The sequence below is a fragment of the Mustela nivalis genome (assembly GCF_964662115.1).
Source record: "Mustela nivalis genome assembly, chromosome: 6".
In the NCBI taxonomy this organism is placed as follows: Eukaryota; Metazoa; Chordata; class Mammalia; order Carnivora; family Mustelidae; genus Mustela; species Mustela nivalis.
The window spans coordinates 14255197-14275684 of NC_139025.1; the positions used below are offsets into that span (position 1 = coordinate 14255197).

A 20488-nucleotide genomic window follows, 5' to 3' on the forward strand; every position below is an offset into this window, starting at 1 on the left:
AATAAATAAATAAAATCTTAAAAAAAAAAAGAAATAAAAGGAGAGTGATATCAGAGAAAAATAGATTAAAAATAGGATATTCAGTATTTTTATTCATATTAGTTTATTCTGACCCAAATTTTCTAGACTTTAAAGAAAGAAATTGTCAACAGCCTTTTTGATTTATAGTAGAAAAAAAAATCAGTCATTTTTACTAAAAAAGAAGCCTTAAAGTAGTAATCCATTGAGAGATCAATAAGGATTCTCTATATAAAGCAGTTGTTGAAGAACACTTATACAAGTCTGCTACCTTCAACAGCTAAATTTACATTAAAGTATGTTTAGTCTTGGGTTGTCTGGATGGCTCGGTGGGCTAATATGCCTCCGACTCTTGATTCCAGCACAGGTCTTGATCTCAGGGTCATGAGTTCGAGCCCTGCACTGGGCTTCATGCTTGTGCATGGAGCCCACTTTAAAAAATAAAAAAAGAAAAGTATGTAAAAAAAGGCATGTTTAGTCTTTACAAACTAAGGTTATCTGCATTATCTTTTTTTGAATTCAAAACATTAAATGGAAAGAACTTTATTAAGTTGTTAGGAAATCATAGACTGGCAGAACTAACTTTGTTTTCTAAATGATGATGGGTCACTTTTTTTTTGAGTGTGAGAAATTCTATAAAATTAAGCAGCAGACAGATCTATAAGCTATTTAGTGTTTAAGTACTTGGGACCTTGAGAAAATAAAGGAAAGGAGTGATCTAAATTTAAACTGAACCGGGCCCAATAAGCCTTTGACAGTGTTGTTATAGTGTATAGTAATGAATAGTAATGAATTTTCCCAGTTATGTCAAAATGAAGTAAGGAGAAAGAAAACTTAGTCTTGATGACCTCCAGAGGAACGTGCTTCCTTCTGCATGAGAGTAGTCAGAGATCTTTGCTACAGATCTTAAGAGTTTGTTAAAAACAAAACAAAACCAAAAAAACCCCTCTAGATTCAAGCCTAACACAACAGCCCCATAAATATTAAATGTTATCTTTAGCCAGTTACGTCAACTGTTCAGGGAAATGACAGCCTTCCTTCACGTTAGAGTAATGGTTAAAGCTCTGACTTCAGGGAATCATGAATCTTGGCCAGATGCTGGATGGAATTCTGTGTGCTGTTGGAAACATGTTGCCTATGATTAATAAATATTTTCAAGTGTTCCACATAACTTGACTGTTCTTCAATTAAGCCACTCTTCTAGTTTTTCCTATATTGCGGTCTCAGGAGCTGCACATTCCTCACTCTAGAAATCCAGACAGTTTCCATAAAGTCTTACAGGAATGTTACTTTTTGCTATAAATGAATACTGACTTTTAAGTAAATAATATGCAGACTGTAAGCACATCAACATAATGAAATACATTGTAATTTTTTAGACATGCTGATTGTTATTACATGAAAATGCATATGTGAAAAATATTAGATTAAAAAATCAGGACACAATATTTATGAACATTCATTATAACTGTAAATATGTATGTATGTTGAAAAACAGATTTTGGAGTGTAGTAAGAATAAGTTGTTTTCCTCATAAAATCATTTACTTACATTCATATGCAGCAATATAAAATTATAAACTTAAATGTGGCAGTAACTGCCATGAATAAAGTAAAAAAATAAATTGTCAGAGGCTTGTAACGATAATGACAGGTGGATCTTAATACATAAGGAATTCCTATGAAGTCAAAAGGAACATAACTCAGTAAGAGCATTGCTAAAGGATATGAGCAGTATATAGGGAGGAAGAAGAAATATAAATGTCAATAAATACATGAAAAGGCTAGTTGATCAACCTCCCTAATAATAAGAAACAGAAATGAAAACTTTTTTTTAACTTATCAGTGAGCAAGGATTGAAACCCATTGTGGCTGGCTCAGTCAATAGATCATTTGCCTCTGGATATCTGGGTTTCAGTTCAAGCCTCATGTTGGATGTAGAGATTACTTAAATCAATTAAATAAAATCTTAGGGCGCCTGGGTGGCTCAGTGGGTTAAGCCGCTGCTTTCGGCTCAGGTCATGATCTCAGGGTCCTGGGATCGAGGCCCGCATCGGGCTCTCTGCTCAGCAAGGGAGCCTGCTTCCCTCTCTCTCTCTCTGCCTGCCTCTCCATCTACTTGTGATTTCTTTCTGTCAAATAAATAAATAAAATCTTAAAAAAAAATTTTTTTTAAATAAAATCTTAAAAAGAAAAACGCGGGGCACCTAGGTGGTTCAGTGGCTTAAGCCCCTGCCTTCGGCTCAGGTCATGATCTCAGGGTCCTGGGATCAAGCCCCGTGTCGGGCTCTCCACTCAGGGGGGAGTCTGCCCCCCCCCCCTCTGTCTCCTGCTCTGCCTACTTGTGATCTCTCTGTCAAATAAATAAAATCATTCCAAAAAAGATTTATTAAAAAGAAAAATGCAAAAAAACACCACCCAATGCTACTTAAGGTATGGGGAAATAGGCATTCCCATGTGCTGCTCATGGGAATTTAATTTGTGTTTATTTGGAGGTAAGTTGTCAAGTCTGCAAATGTGGAGGTCTTTTGGAAATAATTTGACAATTAAATCTAAAAATACACACCTTTTTTTCCCCATATATGTATATATTTATTTATTTGACGTAGAGAACAAGCACAAGCAAGGGGAGCAGCAGGTAGAGGAAGAGGGAGAAACAGGCTCTGCACTGAGCACGGAGCCCGATGCAGGTTTCGATCCCAGAACTCTAGGATCACCAAAGGCAGACGCTTAACCAACTGAGCCACCCAGGTGCCCCTAAAAATGCACATACTTTTTGACTTAACAATTTCCACTTCTAGAAATTTATCCTATAAAAATATTAGCACAAGTGTGCCAAGAAATGTAGACAAACATATTTGATGAGACATTATGTGTAACAATGGGAATTTTAAGATAATTTTAATTCTGTGTGTTCCTTATGGTTTATCCAATCAGTACTATAAAATAGTGGTTAATAATAGGATGACTAAACTGTCTGAATTAGAATCCCTGCTCTAGACCTCCTTAGCACTGATTTTTTGGTAAATTTTCTGGCCTTGAAGCTTCAGTTTCTTTTTCTGTTAAATAATGAAGTTTATAGTATTAATAAACTCAGAGTTTATTACTCACCTGTAGTGCTTAGCATAGTGTCCCACACATATGTGGTCATTAAATCTTAGCAATTATTATCATAAGTGTCGTTACTCTGCTGTTTTTGTGAGGACAGGTGTAATCTTCTGGCATAGAAAGGTATCTGATACACTATTAGGTGACAAAAGCAAATAGAGACTATGGCTTTAAAAAGAGAAATCTAGAAGTATGGGGTGCCTGGCTGGCTCAGTCAGTAGAGCATCTGACTCATGTTGACCTCCTATTGTGACTTCAAGCCCCATGATGAGTGTAGGGCTTACTTGAAAAAATTAAAATTAAAACATCTAAAGGTACTTAAGATTGTTCACCATGTTCATATTGTGGGGCAAAGATTAGGGAGGACAGTTTTCTATGTTAGAAACAGAAGTTTGTAGCACTTTTTAAAACTTGTAAAAAATGTTTATAAACTTCTCTTTATCAACATTTTTTGTTTATGTATAGTCTTTTGGTTTTTTTCCCCAAGATTTTATTTATTTGAGGGAGAGCATAAGCAGGGGGAGGATCAGAGGCAGAGGGAGAAGCAGACTCGCTGAACAGGAATCCCTACTTGGGGCTTGATCTGAGGACCGTGGGATCGTGACCTGAGTTGAAAGCAGATGCTTAACCGACTGAGCCGCCCAGGTACCCCTGTTTAGAGTATTTTAATTACAAAAATAAAACTTTAAAAAAAAAAAAAAGCGGGGGCAGGCAGAAAACAAGGCTTAAAAAAAAACAGGCACTACACTGTATTAAAAATACCTCCACAATTTTTGCTGCTTGAGAAATACTCTCCCTTGCTTGAGGGTCGCATGCTTTTGGTGGCCAGAGTTGTACTTGCATCACGTTTTGAAGTAAGAAAAAGGGAGAAAGAATTAAAACGAAGACTCTGACTTAATGGTGTAGGAGTCCCAGAGAATCTGGTTTCATAGGAATTCACTTCCCACATACTTACCACTTCCCCTAGGACTCCACCCTCCCTGACGCTTACAACATTTATATAGTGAGTAATCCTTCCTTTTGCCACTGAAATGAAATCATTTATAATGGCTACAGCACTTGTTTTTCTAAACCTTAAAAATAGCTTTTAAAGGCAAAACTGTGGAGGCAATAATAAGACCAGTGGTTGCCCAGAGTTGTAGTGGAGAGAGAGAGATATAAATAGGCAGAATACAGAGGATTTTTAGGACAGTAGAACTATTGTATATGGTACTGTGATGGATACATATTATACATTTTTTAGAACTTATGGAATGTGTAACATCAAGAATGAGCCTTAGTGTAAACTATGGACTTCGGGTGATAATGGCATGTTAATATAGATTCATTGATTAGAAATGTACCACTCCGGTATAGGATGTTGATGGTGGGGGTGGGGGGTCGTTGGTGAAGGCTGGGAGGCAAGGGCATGTGGAATCTGTACTTTCTGCTCAATTTTGCTGTGAACCCAAAACTGCTTATAAAAAGTAAAGTCTGTCTTTTTAGCAATGACCTACCAAGCTACACACACAGAATGTCTTTATATTTTTAATCTTTTAGAGGTATATGCTAAAATATTTACAAAGGAAATGATCTGTCTGAATTTATCTCAATGCTAGACGGGTAAGGTGTATGGGAAAATAGATGGAGTAAGATTAGCCATGAGTTGGTAGTAATTGAAGCTGAGTAAACTGTACATGGGACTTCATTTTACACTTCTGATGGTATTTGTCTGAACTTTTCCCATAATAAAAAATGTTTTTTAAATTAGTCTTAAAAATAATGCTAATTTATCATCTTAATATTTAGCCTTTTTTTTTTTTAACATTTTATTTATTTGAGAGAGAAAGAGCACAGCGGGGGTTGAGGGGAGCTGCAGAGAGAGTGGGAGAGTGAGGGACTTGATTTCAGGAGCCTGGGATCATGACCTGAGCCAAAGGCAGATGTTTAACTGACTGAGCCACCCTGGTGGCCTAGTGTCATCCTCCTTTTTTTAACAGTTTCAAAGCACCTACACACCCCTTTTGAGAAAGACACTTCAGGTTTTTTTGGTTGTTGTTGTTGTAATTAGCATACAGTAAAGTACCCATATTTAAAGTATATGATTTCTTACGCTAAATACATTATGTTTATTTTTCACCAAACGGAATGCAATAAACATCTTCAAATCTGATTAAAAAAAAAAATAGGGCACTTGGGTGGCTCAGTGGGTTAGAGCCTCTGCCTTCGGCTCAGGTCATGATCCCAAGGTCCTGCGTTCGAGCCCCACATTGGGCTCTCTGTTCCATGGGGAGCCTGCTTCCCCCCAACCCCACCTGCCTCTCTGCCTACTTGTGATCTCTGTCTGTCAAATAAATAAATAAAATCTTAAAAAAATAGAAAATAAATAAAAATAAAGTATACGATTTGATAAGTTTGGGTATTTGTATACCAAATTCAATTCAAGCGTATGCTTGAAACCACCACCACTGTCAAGATAATGAACTTAATCACCCCCCAAATTTTCCCCATGTTCCTTTGCAGTCTGTCCCTTTTAGCTCTCCTTAGCTTACTCCTCATCCCCAGGCAACTACCAATCAAGTTTTTGTCCTTACACTCTAGTTTTCATTTTCTAGACATTTGCACAGATGAGTTCATGTGTTATATACTCTTTTGCCTGGCTTCTTTGATTCAGTTTTGAGAATTTTGAAATTCATCTATGGCATGGCATGTATCAATTATTTATTCTTTTTTACTCCTGAGTTGTATTCCATTATATGGATAGATCACAGTTTTTTATCCATACTTGTTGATGGATATTTGTGTTGTTTCCAGTTTGGGGTTATCAGTAAGGCTGTTATGGATATTCATGTACAAATAATTGAACAAACATACACTTTCATTTATTTTGAGTAAGTAAGAGTAGAATATGATCCAATGTAATAGGTATATATTTAACTTTTTAAGATACTGCTAGTTTTCCAAATTGGTTGTAGATTTTTACAACAGCATTGTATAAGAGTTCTAGTTCTTCCCCTTGGTATACTTGGTGCAGTCAGTCTTTTTAATATTTTAGCCATTCAAGAGGGTATGTAGTAATATCTCATTGTGGTTTTAATTTATATTTTTCTGAATAATGATGGCAAGTATCTTGGGGGAAGTGTCTGTTCCAGTCTCTTTCCCAATTTTTAAATTCGGTAGTTTGCTTTCTTTGTGAGTTTTGAGAGTTCTTTATATATTGTGGATACAAATTCTCTATAATATGTATGCTTGGCAACATGTTTTCCTAGTCTATGGCTTGTCTTTTTATTTTCATAACTGTTTTTTGAGAAGGGAAATAGGTTAGTTTAGATATTGATGGAAGTCTCTTTCATCAGTTTTTTCTTCTGTGGCTCTTTTTTTGTGTGTCATCTAAGAAATCTTTGCCTGGGGCGCCTGGGTGGCTCAGTGGGTTGGGCATCTGTCTTTGGCCCAAGTCGTGGTCTCAGGGTCCTGGGATGGAGCCCTTCATCGGGCTCTCTGCTCAGCAGGAAACCTCCTTCTCCCTCTCCCTCTGCTGCTCCCCCAGCTTGTGCTGTCTTGTTCTCTATGTCAAATAAATAAAATTAAAAAGTGAAATAAAATAAAATTAAATTATTTTTTGTTTTTGAGTTGTAGGAGTTCTTTATATATTCTGGATATTTACCATCTATCAGATACATGATTTGCAGATATTTCTCCCATTCTGTGGGTTTCCCTTTTATTCTGTTGATTGTTTCTTTTTTTTTTTTTTTTAAAGATTTTATTTATTTATTTGAGAGAGAGACAGTGAGAGAGAGCATGAGCGAGGAGGAGGTCAGAGAGCGTAGCAGACTCCCCATGGAGCTGGGAGCCTGATGTGGGACTCAATCCCGGGACTCCGGGATCATGACCTGAGCTGAAGGCAGTCGTCCAACCAACTGAGCCACCCAGGCGTCCCTGGTTGTTTCTTTGATATAAAGAAGTTTTTTTTGTTGTTTTGTGTTTTAAAGATTTTGTTAATTTATTTGACAGAGAGAGAGAGATCACATGCAGGCGGGGAGTGGGGGGAGCGGGCTCCCTGCTGAGCAGAGAGCCTTATGCGGGGCTCAATCCCAGGACCCTGGGATCATGACCCAACCTGAAGGCAGAGGCCCAACCCACTGAGCCACCCAGGCACCCTGTAACAAAGAAGTTTTAAAATCTGATAGTGTCTTATTTGTCTATGTCTGCTTTTGTTCTTTAATTTCTCTTAGGAAATATTTTGTAGTTTTCAGTGTATTAGTATACTAGGGTCTCCCCAGGATCATGCTTATGTTCAGTGAATAGCTAGAAGAACTGACAGAACGCAGAAAGGCTGTTACACTCACTGGCTATAGCTTATTACAGCGGAAGAATACAAATAAACACATTGAAGGGCAGAGTCCAAGAGATACCAGGCATGAGCTTCCAGTTTTTTCCTCCTGGCAGTCATAGGAGCAGTGAGTGTTTAATTCTCCCAGGAACATGCTGACTGGGAAGCTTACTTGAGCTTGGGGTCCAGGAATTTTACTGGGGGCTGGTCATGACTGACCATAATTCTCTAGCCCCTCCCAAGGTCAAGCAGATATTTGTGGCCCAAGACCTTCACCATAGATGACATTGTTTGTTAGCAGTGTGGCCCAAAGCCTCATGTAAATAAAAACACTCTTAACAGGCGGGATATTCCAAGGGCTTAGAGGTTATCTCCCAGACACCAGGCCAAATCTTTCTCTGTCCTGTGCAGGATTTGGGCACCCCCTGACCTACTGAGTTAATCCCTTACTACACTACAGGCCTTTCACATTTTTTCATTCTTTAGGTCTTAGCTCACAGGGCACTTCCTCAAAGAGATATGCTCTGGCCACATTATCTAAAAGTAGTCCCATCCCCCATTTTTTTAAAAAATCACATCACCCTGTTAGCAGTACTGTCCAGCTCCCGTGAGCTTGTTTATTATCCCCTGCTTGAAATCCGTTCATGAGAGCAGAGACCTCATCTATCTTTTTGACTGCTATATCCCTGGCATTCGCTTTTTAAAAAATTAGTAAGCGTAATGATTAAACCTAGAAACTAAAACAGTACAATAAGCCAAATATGGTCCTGAGTACCATAAGCTAGGGGCAAAGGATATGAAAAAAGCTCGTAGAAAAAAAAAGCTCATCTTTTCTAATAATAAAAGAAGTTACACCATGTTCGCATATTTAACCTATTAGGTTGGTAAAAATCCAAGCATTTCATAGCTTGCTTTGTTAATAAGGGCTTGTTGAAATAGGAACTGTTCTGTACTGCTTGGGTCTTTAAATTGATAGAACCCATAGGAAGGGTGATTTGGCAATACATACCAGAATTTTAAATGCATATGTACTTTGACCCAGTAGTTTCACTTCAGGAAACTTACCCTATAGATATGCTTTGCACATGTGAAATAACTTGTAGGGGGCATTCACTGGAGCAGTGTTTGTAAATGGCAAAAAGTTGGAAGCATAGTTACAGCAGCAGTGTCCACAATAGCCAAAATATGGAAAGACCCAGATGTCCATTGAGAGATCAGATGAATGAATAAAGAAGATGGTGTGTGTGTGTGTGTGTGTGTGTGTGTGTAATGGAATTATTACTCAGCCATCAAAAAGAATGAAATTTTGCCATTTGCAACCATGTGGTTGGAACTAGGGGGTATTAGGCTAAATGAAATAAGTCACAGAAAGACAAATATTTAAGAAACAAAACTGTTGACCATAGGGAAGGTGAAGGAAAAATAAGATGAAAATGGAGAGGGAGGCAAACCATAAGAGATGCTTAACTCAGGGAAACAAACATCCTTGCTGGATGGGAGGTGGGTTGGGAGATAGGATTATTGGGTGATGGGCATTAAGGAGGGTACTTGATGTAAAGAGCACTGGGAGTGATATGCAACTGATAAATCACTAAATTCTGTCCCTGAAACTAAAATAATGCAGTATATGTTAACTAAATTGAATTGAATTTAAAAAAAGAAAAAGAGATGGAAGCAAGATAAATGTTTGTCTTTAGGAGATTGGCCTAATACATTATGATAGGTTCAGACAGACACTGGTTATGTAGCTGATTTAAAAAGGTTTTCTGGGGGGGGGGGGGCCTGGGTAGCTCAGTCGTGGAGCACTGCCTTTGGCTCAGGTCATGATCCCAGGGTCCTGGAATGGAGCCCTGAGGGCTCCTTGCTCAGCGGGGAGCCTAATTCTCCTTTTCCCTCTGCCTGTTGCTCCCCTGCTCCTGCTCGCTCTATCAAATAAATAAATAAGATCTTTTTTTAAAAAAATGATGTTTAAAAATAAAAAGGTTTTCAAAGAATAAGGATGTACTTATGTACTGATATGTAAAAAAATCTCTAAGATACATAGTTAAGCAAAGAAAGCAAAGTGCAGGATAGTACATTTATTATACTAAAATAATTTGTGTAAAAAGTGGGAATGAGAATATATATTTGTATTTGCATATACATCAAGAAACTGCAGAGAATAATGACAGTGGCAACCTGGAGCATTATATAATTAAATAGAGAGTTATGTGGGAGATTTTTTTTTATATTATTCCTTGTTACATTCTTTGACTTTAGAATCGTGTGAAAATTTTACCTGTTTAAATAAACTTTATTTTAAAGAAATTGAAACATACAATTTTATTTATTTTTTTTTTGGAAACATATAGTCAATTTTAAAAACAGTATCAAAGGTACTATAAAGAGAAAGGGTGCACTAAACCGTGCTCTCCATCCCATATCAGCTTCAAGGGTGGGGCAGGGTGGGTTTGGCTCTTGTTCATTAGAAACCAGAATAACCAGTTGAGTACTGTGAATGAACATATTATGATTGCTTCTTTCATGCTGGACTTACCCAACTGAGCTGTTCATGGAGCCTAATAGGACAGCTGTGGTGCCATAGAAAGAACAGATTTTGAAGCAAGAAACTTGAATTTGAATCCTGTGTCTACCGTTTTCTGGCCTTGAGATTTTAAACAAATTATTTTAACATCAATCTACCAAAACCTCTCTATATATACAAAGAATAAATGAAATAATGTGAGCATGCTTTGTAAATTATCAAATACCATTTAAAAAGAGCTGCTGTTATGTGCATTTTGGTTTATATTGCATAGTAATCAACCCATTCAGTTGGTCATAATTGTATTGCTGAACATTAGTCGCAAACAAAACATTCTTAGCATATGACTTAGTTACCTCCTTCAAAAAAAATAGAAGTATGGATTTCCTCAACTTTCTTCAGCCGTCTGTCACACTGTGTCCCTGGCCTCCAGAGCCTACATTGCCTTCCTACTGGACTTTGGTCACTCCAAAGACTTGTGATCAGCAAAAATTACCTTTCTTACTGAGTGGTGTATATATCTCTGCCTTTTGTGCTTTGGAATAGTTTCCTTTCCGTTCCTCATAGGGTTTAAATCTTCATAAATATTTTCTGTGTGAGGTCAGAGAGTTGCTACTTCCTGACCTCCAGACTGAGGTAGAGGGGCTCCAGTTCCTTTGTGAAGCCAACTTTTCTCTCTTCTGTTCCCCTCCACGTGTCCCCTACCCTGTTCCATGAGTTCTCATCTCCCAGTCTGGTTTCCTCAGTCTCTTCTGCTAGTCCTAACTCTGTGCTTTGACCCGGTAAATATGCTCAGGTCTAACACTCCTGAAATGTTTTCAAATGTGAATCCCTTCTGTTGTCACATCTTGTATTTTTTTGCTTCAAAGAATGATTGCCTTTAACTCTTCAACTTCCTTTCATTCCCCAGTTCACTATGATTTATGATCTTGTTACCCTCTTAACTCTTTTACTTTTGTAAAAACACTGGCCCAACTTTCCCCTGCTAAATTCAGTGGCTTTTCAGCTCTCCGATGGCCTGACTGTTGATGACACGTCTGACATGTACTCCTTTGGCTGCTGTCATGTATTCTTCCTGGGATTTCTTCCCTCTCCCCTATTTTTCTCTTAATCTCTTTGGCTGGTTTTTCTCTTACAACCTGCTGCTAAAGCTTAGGGGTTATCCACTTCTCTCCTTGGCCGTCATCCACTCTGCTTTTCTTTCCACAGTTATTGGATTACGTAATAACCAAGTCCATACTGTTCCGCTTTCAATCTGTACTCCTTGAGATTTCATCCATTTCCTTAACTGTAGAAACTAATGAATGCCGGACTGTACCCTTGGACTTCGCTGCCTTGTTGCCGGTACCTCACATTCACCTATCTCCCTAATTAAATACTTCTCCTCTCCTCCTACCTGCTCATCTTCTTGTGTCCCCTGCTGTATCAATGCCATCATCACCTTCCCGTCCCTTATGCCAGAAACCTCCAGAATCATCCCTGACTCCTTCACATGTAATTTGCCACAATGCCCTGTCAGTTCTGCTTCTGACATACCTTTTGCATACATCTCCCTGTTTTCATCGCCACGGTCAGGTTTCTTTAAAATGAAACATAATTTAATGTGTCACCACCTCAACCTTACTAATTTTTATGACTTTTTATTGCCTATAGGACAAAGTCTAAAGCCCTTGGGCATGGCAAATGAGATTTTTTACAACCTGTTCCTAACCTTTTCCTGCCACCAGTCCTGACAAACTGTGTTCACCAGCCAGCCTAGGAGTCCTCACTGTTTTGTTTTGTTTTGTTTTCCAAGCTATTATTTATTTGACAGTGAGAGAGGGAACACAAGCAGGGGGAGTGGGAGAGGGAGAAGCAGGCTTCCTGCTGAGCAGGGACCCCGATGCGGGACTCAGTCCCAGGACCCTGGGATCGTGACCTGAACCAAAGGCAGACGCTTAATGACTGAGCCACCCAGGTGCCCCTCGCACTGGTTTTCTGTATAGGCTTTATTTTTCAGTTTCACACCTTTACACCACTGTCACGTCTCTGCTTGGAGACCATTCACCTTCCACTCACTTTTCTCAGGAATCGTATCTTTGGGGTGCCTGGACAGCTCAGTCATTAAGAATCTGGCTTTGGCTCAGGTCATGATCCCAGGGTCCTGGGATTGAGCCCTGCATTGGGCTCCCTGCTTAGCGGGAAGCTTGCTTCTCCCTCTCCCACTCCCCCTGCTTATGTTCTCTCTCTTGGTATCTCTCTCTCTCTCTCTCTCTGTCTATATCAAATAATTAAATAAAATCTTTTTTTTTTAAAGGATCATATCTTTATGCTGCCTTTTTGGACCACATAGAATTATCAGTCCTGCAGCACTTTATATTTATCCTGTATTAAAGCAAACTTGTGATCTGAAGGATCTTTTTAATTTCAGTATTGCCATAGCACAGTACCTGGAATATAGAATTTTAATAATTACTTACAGGATGAATATTTTCAAAGTAAAGTGAAAAAGAACTCAGCCAGTTCTCAGTGCAGACACTGAGTCTGCCGAGTTCCTGTGTTGTCTTGTGAACAGCTCATTGAAAGGTGGTTAAGAGCTTGATTTCTGGTCGGTCGTGCCTGGGTTCAAACTCTCTCTGTAATGCTTCCTAGCTGTGGCCATTTCCCCACCTACAAAGTGGTGATGACGGGGTGGCAGTGAGAATTTAATGTAAAGCACGTATCACAGTCCAGTACGTCCTAATAATTTTAAGTTATTATTAAGAGTGTAATGTATTTTTAATGACTAACAGTAATAGTTACAGTCTGTAGTCAAAAATGAGGTAAAAGAGTGGCATGTTCTCACACGATCTTCATAAGAGAACCTGTTCTTATCTTAACTAAGCTGATTACATTTTACCAGCAACAATGGCTGTCAGTCTGCTTTCCTCTCCTATTCTGTACTTACCTAGGAGGAGTGCTGTTCTTTTCCTCCTTTTATCTGTTATTTTTATTATTCTTATTAATGCTCTTCAGATTCACTCTCTCCTTTACAAAAAGTTGAGTTTTAGATATGAACAGTGATACCAAAAAGGAAGTTGAACTTGAAAGATAAGAAAGGGTAAACCCAGCATAAGGATAAAAGTGGTGTTTGGATTAAGAAACCGAGGAAAGTAGAATCTAAGAAAGGTTCTAGTTTCATTCGGTCATTTGTCAAATATTTGTTGCTCCTTCATTCTATACAGGGCAAGGTGAGGACGCCTCTGGCTGGAGGAGCATCAGAATTGTTTAAGGCCTAATTTCTCTCTGTAAAGATTTTTTTAAATCTTTTAAATAAATTTTTGAAATAATTGTAGATTTACATGCAATTGTAAGAAATAATAGATCCCTTGTATATCACTGTAAGGATTTTAAGTCTTATTAATAATGAACGTTGGGGGGGGCGCCTGGGTGGCTCAGTGGGTTAAGCTGCTGCCTTCGGCTCGGGTCATGATCTCGGGGTCCTGGGATCGAGTCCCACATGGGGCTCTCTGCTTGGCAGGGAGCCTGCTTCCTCCTCTCTCTCTCTGCCTGCCTCTCCAACTACTTGTGATTTCTCTCTGTCAAATAAATAAATAAAATCTTTAAAAAAAAAAATAATAATAATGAACGTTGGGGGGCACCTGGGTGGCTCAGTGGGTTAAAGCCTCTGCCTTCGGCTCTGATCCCAGGGTCCATGAGCCCCGCAGGGAGCCCGCTTCCTCCTCTTTCTCTCTGCCTACTTGTGATCTCTGTCTGTCAAATAAATAAAATTTAAAAATAATAATAATAATAATAAGGTTGTGGCGCCTGGCTGACTCATTTGGTGGAGCAGGCAACTCTTAATCTCAGGGTCATGAGTTCAAGCCCCACGCTGGTTGTAGAGCCTAGTTAAAAAAAATTATGAAAGGGAGATAGTTCCTTGTATAACTGGTATGAAACTGCAGGTGGAAAGCAGTTCTTAATTTTGAAAAAGGTGAGATTACTACACTTGCAGCTGTAATAAATAAGGTTTCATGCAGGTATCCGTTTTTAAGCCAAACCTCAGAGGATTACAGTTGTATTAGGTTGAGAATGGAAGAGGAGAAAGAGGTAAAACCCAGAAAAAGCCGGGTGAGAGGGAGGACCGGGTTTCCTGCACCAAAGAGCGGCAAATCATCTAGACAGACAGACATACCTACATACAAACATTTATTTATTTGTCAGAGAGCGCACAAGAAGGGGAGCTGCAGGCAGAGGGAGAAGCAGACTTCCTGCTGAACAGGGAGCCCCATGTGGGACTCAACTGAGTATCCTGGGATCATGACCTGAGCTGAAGGCAGACGCTTAACCTACTGAACCACCCAGAGGCGCCTCATCTAGACTTTTAAATTGCACGCCTTTTGTGAATTGATTCTTTCTTGCTTTGAGTTTTTAGAACTCAAGTAATGATGGGCCTCTCCTTAATCTCAGGTCTAATTACTCCATTTTCTGTTTTTATAAAATACCTTGATTCTACTGAGAGTCTGACTTCTTGAAAAAAGTTTCTCTTGTGCTTTTAGAATGACAGCAGAGAACGGCACGAGCACAGCAGTGAAAGGCGGAGACGTGGCAACCCTGGGCCATTATCTAATGGACGACCCCAGGGTAACTCACGGCAGGTGGTGGAACAAGAAGAAGAGGAAGATGAAGAGCTGACGTTGAAATACGGCGCCAAACATGTGATCATGCTTTTTGTCCCCGTGACTCTCTGTATGGTGGTGGTCGTGGCTACCATCAAATCAGTCAGCTTCTATACCCGGAAGGATGGACAGCTGTATGTATGAGTGTTTAATTATTCCCAAGACTGGTCTGGCTTTCCTTTTTTTTTTTTTTAAAGATTTTATTTATTTATTTGACAGAGAGAAATCACAAGTAGTCAGAGAGGCAGGCAGAGAGAGAGGGAAGCAGGCTCCCCGCTGAGCAGAGAGCCCGATGTGAGACTCGATCCCAGGACCCCGAGATCATGACCCGAGCCGAAGGCAGCGGCTTAACCCACTGAGCCACCCAGGCCCCCCTGGCTTTCCTTTATAGTGCGTCGTCATCACCTTGGAGGCTTTGCTCTGAGGGAGCACGAAGTCCTCTCTGACTGCTCTGGCTGTTAGGGGTTATTATTTGTTGCTTTAAGCAGAGAAAATGAGAGCTACAGAGTTCTGTTTCATGTGTGGTGTCACTGGGCGATGCTGAATTTATTTGAAATTGAACAGGTAAAGAGTTGAATATTAATCTTTTCCACCTCAGGGCCAGTGGTCCCATTGTTCTTCTGCTAGAACATTCTTCCCTTTTCTAGATTTGATGGATGAATTCTTATCATCGTTTTCATCTTTGCTTAAGTGTTACGTCCTCAAAGGTGATTTCCCTGATCCTTGTAACAGAATGAGGTCCTTTTGGATACTCTTTCTTATAGCAGCCTGTTCTTTTTCACTTGTCACAATATGCAAATATTTATTTACATTATTTAAGCCTGGTTTCTTTCTGTAAGGTAAGGCCTATGAGGGCAAATTGTTTCTACAACTAGTTATGTAACAAGTGCTCAACAACAACAAAAAAGTTGCTAAATGAAAGGATGAAGAGTTAGTGCATGCTCCCGTTCTCTAGACTCCTGGGGGGGTTGTTGTATAGGTTCTGTCCTGCTGTTGGTAGGAGCCCTTTGCCTTCAAGGAAAATACTTTGATTCAGATTCACATAATTTTGTCTCTAGAACTCCGTAGGGCCCCTAAGGGCTCAAACAAAGCTTTAAATGAATTTTGAAATTTGAATTAGCAAACTGTGTGGCGTTCTAAAAGCCAAGGTATTAGCCCTTTGGGAGAAAGGCTAAGACAGGAGTAAAGGGCAGGAATTAGAGACCACGGTCAAAAGAGACTGGGAAGTACTATCTGTATAGCTTAGGGTTAGTTTTGGCTGTATATTATAGAACAGGGTTAGTAAGCCATAGTGCCCACAGGACAGATCTGCCTGCCACCACCTATTTTTGTAATTATATAAAGTTTTACTGGAACATAATCATGTTCATTCATATATATTGTTCATTTATATATTGTCTATAGCCGCCTTCATACTACAGTGGCAAGGGTTCAGTGGTTGCAACAGAGGCCATATAGACCACAAAATTTAAAATATGTCCTCTTTAGTCCTTAACCGAAAGTTTCCTGACTCTGTTATAGGAAATCAAAACAACTGGTTTAAATGGTATACGTATCTTATCTTTCTCCCCGAGAGTGGTACAGGGTGGTCAGTCCAGATTAATAGTATGTCTTCACATTCCTCAAGGACTCGGGCTTCTTCTTTCCTTTTCCTTTGGCTTCTATCCTTTAGGCTATTCAAGGTTCCTTATTGGTACTGGAGCCCCAGTTCCTTATTGGTGCTGAACTTCCTGTTCAATTCAGACAACAGGAAGCAGGAAGTGGTGAGGGAGAAAAGGACCTAAGACATATCTCCCAGCAGAATTAATGCCTTTCTTAGAAGTTCTACACAACACATCCGCTTTTAACTCATAGGCCATACTTTGTGTCATGGTCACACCTAACTGTAAGGGAGTCAGAAATAAAGTCTCTTAGCTGGGAACGCTGGAACCTGAAATAAAAGTGTGTTTATGTGAATGAGAAACCAAGGGGAAGATGGGTATGTGACGTTATGTTAAAACAACTCCAATTGTAGTTACCCTGTGAGTGAAAAAAATAATTGTAAGCCATTATTATATAAGCCACCTTCCTTTGACAAGTACTTATAGCTTAGGTAGTTCATGTGGTAGAATCTAGTTCTCTAAACAAATCACTAATAAGCTGTGGAGAGAGGACATTTGGTAAGTAATGATTTCAGTGTAAAGCATCCACTAGATGGAGCCAGTGTCTGGCTCACAAAAGTCCACCTCTCCACATTTGAGATCTCTCCTTTTGTTTTGAAGAACTTGTATATAAGAACTTGAGTATAGCTACCTTTCTTAGCTGAAATTCTTGGCGAGATTGCTGAGATGGAGAAAAGTCACAAGATATCAGTTGAATCAAGGAACTAAAACTGGTGTTGGAGAGGGTTGTGGTTTGAGATACCCATTAACACTTACTTCGCACTTTTGTATTTTATTACAGAATCTATACCCCATTCACGGAAGATACAGAAACCGTGGGGCAGAGAGCCCTGCACTCAATTCTGAATGCTGCTATCATGATCAGCGTCATTGTTGTCATGACTATTCTCCTGGTGGTTCTCTATAAATACAGGTGCTATAAGGTGAGCATGAGACATGGAACTTTGCTTTCCAGCATGTTCTTTTTGTGACTGGGTTTTCCTGTCACCGTACTTGGTCCAGTAGAGAAAAGAATTTTATATTCTAGAACTGATTTTTGCTTTTCCCCCTTATTGTAGAACATTTAAAAACACAAAAAGACATTATGGGGGAAAATTTTTTTTCTTATCATATTCTAAATGTTTTTAACATTTTGATTTGCAGTATGCTTAGGACATTCCAGATTAAGTCCTAAGACCTTTGTGAATTCCCTCATTCGCAAATAGTACTGTAGGATATAATTGTCCCCATAAAGTAATATGACTTAAAAATTTCAGATTTTCCTGAGTGCAGACCACTAGAGCTTCTTTCAGACACTGATGTTAAACTCATTGGTGACTGGCTATATTCCCATTTCTACACTGGGAGCCATGCATTCCCTCACTGTCTCTCCTTCAGTAGCACTAGCTCTTTCCTTGGGAAATGAGGGCGGGGGAGATTGTATAGCAAAGACACAGGGCCAACCCTCCCAGCCTCTGCTCCCTTAGCTCACCCTCTCACTAAGGGATTCACTCTTAAATTTTAGCCACCTGCCATATTTCAGGTGCATGCCTCAGAAATCACAAATTATTACAAGTCTTTCTCAAATAAAAGAAATAAATATAACTTTCCAGATATTGAAGTCTACTCTTTTCCCCTCTAGTATTTATGTCTGTATATGTTTAACATAGTTAAAATAAAATGTTTAATAAATATGTGTCCTTTCTTAACTTTTACTTTGGCATAAGCATTTTTCCATATTTAAATCCTCAGAAAATGTGTCTAAAGGCTATGTAACATTTGACTCAATGAGTGTATTTTAATTTACTTACCCTATTTTCCCTGATGTTGGACATTTAAGTCATATCCATTTTTTTACTACTCTAAAAAACAATGAATGCCTTTATGGAGCCTTTTTGATTTTTCATATTATTTCCTTAGGGTAAAATCCTCAACACAGAATTTATGGGGCAAATTATCTACATTTTTAAATTTTTATTTTATTTATTTGAGAGAGAGTGCAAGAAAACAAGAGGGATCAGCCATGGTGGGGAGGGGCAGAGGGAGAGGGAAAAGCAGACTCCCTGCTAAGCAGGGAGCCCGCCATGGGGCTTGATCCCAGGACCCTGGGGATCAAACCAAAGATGCTTAACTGACTGAGCCACCCAAGTGCCCCATCTATATTTTTTTTAATTATCATGGTGTGCAAAATTCCTTTTTTCAAAATGATAGTATCAATTTGTACTTAACATTAGTAGTGAATGAGACTGTCTTACCTTAACCTTTCACAGCACTGAATTTTTTAAGTTCTGTGCTAATTTTTATAAGCTAAACGAAATGCCTTCATTTGCATTTGGTTAATTACCAGTAAGATCAAATACTGTTCCAGTGTGGACAAACTGTAAAATTACACACAATTTAACCGCTTGTTGAACGTTTGAGTGGGTGGAAGTGTTAACCCAAGTGATGACCATCTGCAGTCTGACATTAGCAAGTGGAAAAGATTGAAGACAAAGGTGTCTATGATCATTGGAGGTAGTCCTCAATACTTAGAAAACCGAAGAGCAGATGCTGTGAACCCTGCTGCAGAGCCTCCTCCTGCCTCTGTTCAAATATCCTCATGGCCGTTACTTTTTCTGCATCTGTGTTTACCTGCTAGTTCTGCGTCTCTGCTTTATTAGACTCATTTTGTGACTTTTCTTTTTAATATTTTATTTGTTTATTAGAGAGTACAAGTGGGGAGAGGGTTAGAGAAGCAGACTTCCCACTGGGGAGGGAGCTCAATGTGGGGCTCGATCCCAGGACCCTGGGATCATGACCTGAGCTCAAGGCAGACACTTAACCGACTGAGCCACCTGGGTGCCCTTCACTTTGTGACTCTTATCTGGATTATATGCTACTTTCGTTCTTCACATTTTATGGGGAGTCTGTATTCTGTTTAGAGTCATACCCACACCTGCACCCCTTAAGGATGAGCCCATAAATTCATACCAGTTATAAGTTTGCTTTCTTGAGCCTTCCTTTCTGTGATCTCCCTGGTACTTTTTGGTTCTTTTGGATGTCCCTGTTCCGTTCCTCCAACCAGAGAGCTGGTTTTATTTTACCAACGACAGTGCCAAGAAGTGGTAGGGCAGAGAGAAAAGTAAAGCAAGTGCCATCTGCCCCACTTTGGGGGAACTACCGTTCCTCCAGTTAGAGAGGAAGCTTCCCCTCCCTCAGAATTTTAGGCTCCTGCAACCCTCAGTACCACCCCCGCAGGACTGTTTGATGGCTGGATGTGAGAAGATGGTGAAGTGAGGTTTTTGCATTCTTTTTTGGTGTTAGGAGACCTCTTTCCTGTTGCTTATCCAGAAGTAGACTTCTAGAGCTCCCACCATCTTGCCAATGCCCATTTGGGGTTGCAGTGAGTTTGATGGAGGAGGCTAGGACTGGAGGGAAAACGTGCTAAACTCACTTCCAGTTCCCCAGCCCAGCTGACTCTTCACTTGTCAGAGTCCTCACCTAGCGGCTGCACGCATTCTGGCCAGCTCTCATGGTTGCATTCGGCAAGAGAGAGGGGAGATGTGTACTCGCTCCACGGCGCCTCAAACCTGTCTTGATATATTTTGGTCAGTTTTGTGCATCTTTTAGTTACGTCTCATTTTAGATCGTCTAAAAAGGGTTTATTTTCAGCCACATTTCCACATTTGTTTGTTCATATTGTTTTGTTAACATTAAGTTCAAGTCTTAGCAGGCACAGCCAATTCTATAGGAACAAGTTGTTTACTTTGATTTCTACTCCAAAATAAAAGGAGCTTTTGAGTCAGAAATTCAGAAACTTGCCAGGACCTGTTTGGAAATAAACCTGGAGGATTTATTGTCAGTGGTTGGTTGTGCAAAGTCTGTGAGAAGCACAAGAAGTTGAAAGACCGAACAAACTTGAAAAAGGTAGAACTGAAAAGGCTTATTTACATATCACGGTTAGAGACAGAACTATGTAACTTATTAAAGCCATGCGATTTCTGGCCTGGACAGTTCAGGGTTTAGAGGAGATGCTTGCTGTTCTGTACTGAAGCAGGGCTCTTTGCTTTCAGAGCTTTTAGCACAAGAAAGCTGAACTAGGGATTTTTGCAAGATGAGGGAAAAGTCTGTTTTACCACCTGATGTTCTAGAAGAAGGGGAAGTGCTATTTAGTCATCATCAGAAGAGGCTTTGAATTCAGGTAATAATTCAGAAAATCACAACATCGGTGACCAAAAGCCATTATTACAGACAGAGGGCATTTAATATCTTTG

General features: G+C 39.5%; 1 protein-coding gene across 9 annotated transcripts in view; it reads left to right on the forward strand.

The window, feature by feature from the left end:
* PSEN1 (presenilin 1) overlaps positions 1 to 20488 on the forward strand; it is a 68024-nt gene that overhangs the window by 16844 nt on the left and 30692 nt on the right. For all 9 annotated transcript variants that reach the window (XM_082733491.1, XM_082733495.1, XM_082733492.1 and 6 more), the window contains 2 exons: positions 14476 to 14729; positions 17038 to 17179. In XM_082733491.1, coding sequence (XP_082589617.1) covers positions 14476 to 14729; positions 17038 to 17179 — 396 coding nt within the window. The remainder of the gene's footprint in view (positions 1 to 14475; positions 14730 to 17037; positions 17180 to 20488) is intronic.